Source organism: Neopelma chrysocephalum, unplaced genomic scaffold, assembly GCF_003984885.1.
Source record: "Neopelma chrysocephalum unplaced genomic scaffold, ASM398488v2 Primary Assembly neopelma1_60, whole genome shotgun sequence".
NCBI lineage: Eukaryota > Metazoa > Chordata > Aves > Passeriformes > Pipridae > Neopelma > Neopelma chrysocephalum.
Window position 1 is genome coordinate 1,547,641 of NW_020897715.1, and position 6,000 is coordinate 1,553,640.

Below are 6,000 nucleotides of genomic sequence, written 5' to 3' on the forward strand. Positions count from 1 at the left end.
ATTCAACAAGTTTCCTAGTTGCAGCCCTAAAATATTGATGGTGACTTTGAAGCGTTATGAATATTGTATAATATATTCATGTCACAAAAGTGATCCCTTCCATAAGCAAAGATCATCTGTGGGTTCTGCATTTCTGAGGACCTCCTGTGCAATTGCCTGGATTCTCACAAGGAAACAGTGCTGGCTGAAAAGAGAGATATTTTGAAATCATGGTTATACAGCATTTAACTTCTAGAGGGCCTGAATTTTATCCAGAGTGTTTTCTGTTTGCTCCCTCCCGTCCATTCTGGACACTATTATGAAGTTTTATATTTGTAGCTAGAGTAAGGTAATGCCGAAGTTTGATACTTGCCAAAGTTTTTCTCCTTTTACTTAAACTTAGGTGCAAACTTTTTTATTCTTAAGCACTTATACTACCCATTTGCAAGTGACTCAGTAGTGCTCTTTGTAAGGAGTGATTAATCCTGCCATTTTGCTGAGCGTAGTTTGTAGTTTGCAACATGTGGAAAAACTCCCCTTCTTGCATATTTCTAATAACCTCTAGGCCATGCTGAGCAAACAAAAGCTTTATTGCTATCCTTGTGACTCAGCAGAGCTTCAAGGGTGAAATAACAAGCACATTGCCTAAAGGGGTAAACACTTTTTAAATGAGAAGAAAATAATTTCTGACACAAAGTACTATTCAAAGCAGAAGTGAAGGCAGATCCTTACTGATGTATTAAAAGCCAGATCCAACTTTCACTAACACCAGATTTTCTGTGACTTCTGTGATTTTTGTGTCAGGATACAGGAGTGGAATTGTTATTGCCAAATACAGATATTTACCATACAGACACCTAGATTTCCATCGATGGAAAGAAATAAGCTGTTCTTTAGCATAATTGGTCTTCCTCCTAAAAAAGGCATCTAAATTGACCAGGTGAGAAAACTAAAAACCCATCACTTACAAAGACAATCTTGAGCAATCAGCTCAGAGATGTCTTCGTCTCTGATGCCCAAACTTCGATGAGAATAACCCCTTTCTATGTGCAGAAACTAAATTGTGCTAACTGGATCTGTCTTCACAAGGACAAAAACCTGGAATTGACCTACTACTGTGTACTCCATTCCCTTAAAGCTATAAAATTCTCCGTAAAGTGATCATACTCCACCTAATTAGGATTATATCCTCACTATTCCAATCAAAAGATTGTTCTAATTAAAATCTAATTCCCATTACTTACGGGTATTCACAGTTGGTTAATATCCTAAAATCCTTTTTTTTTCCAGTGTGGTCATTCAAATAAACTATCTTCTCTACATATTTATCAACTCTATGTATTAACAGCAAACACTGATATCACAAGCACACCTGTTATCACAGAACTGCATCACCTGTTGTCATGTAATCTGCACTTTGATTTTGTGGTCTTACCTATGAGACAGCTAATTATATCGTTCATTTCTCAAGATCTTTCAGTTCTGCTTGTGTCTTAATCTTTTGTCCTTAATCAGTGTGTTATCAGACCTTTCTCTATTTAAAAGTTGAGTTAGTAGTAATACCACGAGATCTGCCCCCCAGTTAAAGAAGCATTCCACAAGCAAGCTCAGCACAAACTGATATCCTTTCCCTTACAGATAGTTTCTTATCTACTTGATTGTGACTTTTCCATTTCTCTTTCTAAATCAACAGTTCCAGGGACTATTACTTTTTTTTTTTCCCTCTAATCCTAAAGGATGTTTTTGAATGAAATATATGTCTTCAAGCTTCATTCTTTTTAGAGATCCTTATGCAGTCTGTAAAGATGGGGTTTTTTCATCTATTCACTGTCCACAGAAGAACTGTCTAAATCAATAGCATCATTGTCTCCTGCCCATATTTTAAGCAAACTTTGTCATATGCAATTACCCAGTCTCTGACTTCTTGAATCTTTTCAGGCCATCTTCAGATTTCCTGTAGAAAAAAAAAGCAACGATAAAAAAACCAAAATACAAAAGCACGTTTCCCCTTGATTTTATAATGTGGATAGGATGAAAGCATGTTCTGTAATTATTTAATAATGGAAGACAGTATTACATGTCTTTTGCTGAATCAGGACCTTATTAAGAATAGTGCAAATGGAATTAACACTGCAGACCTCACTGTAGTGAGGGACTTTTTTGTCAGTTGGCCTTCAGTAGTACAATCAACATAATAGGAGGTTGAAAATGAGATCAAACAAGCTTTACTAAATGAAGCAGGTCTCCCTGTACATATTTTATGGAATCTTTAGGACACACAGAGTGCAGCTTTGCCTGGTGCCAAATGACAGTCTCACTTGCTAACAACCTAAGGAATATGAGATACTTGGATCCATGTCCATAGGGACACATGAGTCTATTTCCATACATCTCAGCTTATGCCAGCAGATTTCTAACCTGAAATTTCTTCTGGATGACAAGGACCAGGAACCCTGCAAACCCAGCAGCTTGGGAAAAAATAATTTAGCAGTTCTTTAAAATACAGAATTTTTGTGAGTTGATCTTAGGGCTCAGCCTTACTGATTTGGTCAAGGCACAGACATACAGGGGTCTGAGAAGGAAGTTTGTCTAACAAAACACATTGCTGTCAAACTTACCAGAGTAGCACTTGGAAGATGGAAGATATGGAAAGAATAATATAGATGTCTTGAAAAGCAAGGTATTGGTAAGTTTCTCCTGAGAGAAATAGTTAAGCGAGGACCTTAGTAATTTATTTTCGAAGTTTAATTAAGCTGTACCTACTTGAACTGGGAAATTTCACATCTCTCAAATGTATTCTTCAGATCACTTTCTTGAAAGACCTTTTGTACCTATAGGAAAAGAAGAAATCTTGAACCAATACAGCATTCAAAAATACACCCAGTCAAATACTATATTTATGGTTTTAATATTAAATAATTTTTTTCTACACTACAGAAGCAAAGCTTTTTTTTTGATGATTCACTGATTTTCACAGATAAGGAATATATTGAGTTCTGACCAGGCTTAGGACCTGAAATAACTCCTCTAGGAGAGAAGAAAAAGCCATCAACATCAACTCATGCTAGGGAATTAATGTACCTACAGATACTCTTGAATTAAAATGAGACTGATAGGTTCTTACCAATTGTTCAACATCAAAGGCAAGGACTTTGAAATCAGCTGATGAACTGTTTTGCAAAGCAGGAATGAATGATGTTCCAGAGATTATTTTAAATATTCCCATGTAGCCATGAGTATTCACATCTGTTTCAGCTAGATAATGAAAAATAAAATTCAGTATTTTGAATTATATGAAAATAAATTGAAAAAATTGCATTAGATTTTATTCCAAACAGATCGTCAATACAATGACTTCTAGATTTTCATTTAACTTTGCAATCAGAGATGTTTTTCCTAGTGCTAGTTTCAAAAAAGTAAGACATTTTTCAATGTTTACAATAGTTACAACTATAAACTTATTTTTGGAAATACTATTTGCCTTTGGTTCTCATTACTTTAAATTCTGTTTCCAGTGCTGTTCTCCAGCAACACTGTGAATGGATAAAAGGGACTGGTATGTCCAGTTACATCTAACAAAAGAGATAAAGATACATGGGGAGAATAATAGTGAATTATGAGGTTTTGATGTGTTCTGAATTAAAAAATATTATGAATTACTGCCCCACACTTTCAGTATTAGCACTGTACACTTTTTATATGTGTTTTTGATGACAGCACTGGAAACACCAGTGTCAGACCAGCTAAACCATTTTTGACCCAAACTTTCTTACCAGTACATACAGGAAATTCTGGGAGGATTTATAAGGAAATTAGATAACTGGTCCTTACTGCAAATTTGATCTAGATTTTAATATGTTACAGCATATGAGGTATCCATAAAACAATTTATTATACATTAAAAATATTTCCTCCCTGTGTGAAACACTGGAAATTTTCAGAAAAGACTTGTATTAATGTGATTGACTGATAGGAAATGTCTTTTGCTTATCAGTTACAGTTCCAATGGTATTTTTAGGTTGTTTGAAGGCCTTAACACCCCAACTAAGTTTTAAGACAGAAGCAGATAAGCAATAAATTCTACAATTAACAGCTTTTGTTGGAAACACAGCTCAGTGACACCAATTTAATAGCAACTAAAACAGCAGACTGCTTTGAGCTTCTTTGAAGGTCATTTATCCTTATAACAATTGCAAATCTGTTTAGCAAATGTTTCTAAATAGTAAAGGCCCTTTCTATTATATATGTCAAATATATTTTTTTAAAAAGTGTTTTATAATTATTATTTGTACGTGAATAAATTCTGGCCTATTCATCCTCTAAAACCAAAACCATTAATTTAAAACCTGTCTCTAGATGCAATAATACACCATTTTGTACTACTGGAATTTGACAGCAGTCTGGTGGTGAGAGGGTAAGAAAGTCAGTCGAGGGAACAACTTTTAAAATCTGTAAAGAAAAACAATAGTAACTAGAGAAATGAACATGATATTCTGCAAAAGAGATGTTTTGGGTTTTTTTAATACTCATAAAAAGTTTAGTCCTCATGGGCTTCAGTATATTTTTTCATCTACAAAGGTCACTGTGATACTCTGTCCAGCAGCTCCCTATCTCTCCTGTGCTGTGGAGCCCTGAACTGGGCACAGTACTACAGGTGTGGCCTTACCAGGGCACAGTTGACATATATCCACAAGATATCTTAACCAAAATTTCAGTTCCATTTGAAAATCCTCCTACATCAACATTTTAATTCAGTTTACTTTGAGTATCAGTAACTTTATTCTATCACATTTTGAGAATTAGCTGAAGATTAAAAATGACTTTATGTTAATTATACATAAGGCTGACAGCTGATTGTCTAATGCAGGATCTCTCTTGCACCAATACATTACTTTAAAATATATATATTTTTTAAAAATAAAAATGAAACAATTTCAAGAGATAGGGAACACTTAAGGACTTCGGTGGATTATCAATGTCTTCGGATTCAAACTTCATACATGGAGAAAAAATGTAAATATTCACAGTTTTCTATATAACCTTCTCTAGTTCATAAATATGGTTGAATTACCAAAGCTTTATAGCTTGGATTGCATTTCAGGGACCTCTCCCAAAGCCCAAACCACGAAAATTATTTTCTATGGCTTCAGAACGTGATTCAAGTGCTTGTTTTTTTCCCCTATTTTGTTGACATCAATTTTCAGGGTAGGAGAGGAAGAAAACACACATAAACCCCCTAAAACATGATTTCTCCCTCAGCAGCATTAAAAGCGTAACATGAAATAAGAAATACAATTACAATGGAAACACCACTGACTTCACAGTCTGAACATCTACTGAAGAACTCCTGAAGGTAATGAGCTAAAGGTTGGTTACTCACCCCGTTCCAACTCCTGGACTGATAACCAAGAAAGTACAAGCAGTCCAACACAAGCACACAAAAAAACTGCAGTCAGGGAAGCAAACAAAATCTCATAGTTACTAACAGGAACATATTTCTTATCACTTGATTTTTTCTGCTTCATTTCTCTCTTGAAAGCTTGTGTGAATTAAGGACTGACAAAAGACACAGCCTGAAAAGGAGGGTAGTAATCCACATGAACAGATATTTATAGGGCAGGTTCATAAATTAATTACGCCATAAAACTTCGTTGACATAGGTTTTTACAACATTCCCAAGCAGTCATATTTGTGCACAAGATAAGTAAATAAGAAGAAAAAAAAATCCTTTCAGAAAGAAAGCATTGAAGATTATGTCTCAGATAAAGAACAGGCAAAACCATAGAAGAGTAAGGTTGGTCACTGGATTTGCACTATTTCTTGTCATTTCATATTTTTAAGTGACAATATAAAATATTGCTGTCAGATTTACTGCTTATACAGGTTTTTTTCTTAATTCTTCACAAGTGCAATTATGAGGACAACAGTGAAAGCCATATCTTTCCTTATTCTGGTTAAAAAGTTCCTTTAAAAGTAATTTTATTTATATAGGAAATGCTGAGAAATGAGTTGTTTAGTAAT

General features: G+C 34.6%; 1 protein-coding gene across 1 annotated transcript in view; it reads right to left on the reverse strand.

The window, feature by feature from the left end:
• The window catches only part of TMPRSS15 (transmembrane serine protease 15), a 53,561-nt gene extending 48,057 nt beyond the window's left edge, over nucleotides 1–5,504 (reverse strand). The window contains exons 1-4 of the mRNA XM_027681485.1: nucleotides 5,360–5,504; nucleotides 3,104–3,234; nucleotides 2,743–2,810; nucleotides 1,889–1,933 (exon numbers count right to left, since the gene is read on the reverse strand). Coding sequence (XP_027537286.1) covers nucleotides 1,889–1,933; nucleotides 2,743–2,810; nucleotides 3,104–3,234; nucleotides 5,360–5,504 — 389 coding nt within the window. The remainder of the gene's footprint in view (nucleotides 1–1,888; nucleotides 1,934–2,742; nucleotides 2,811–3,103; nucleotides 3,235–5,359) is intronic.
• Nucleotides 5,505–6,000: the final 496 nt, after the last annotated feature.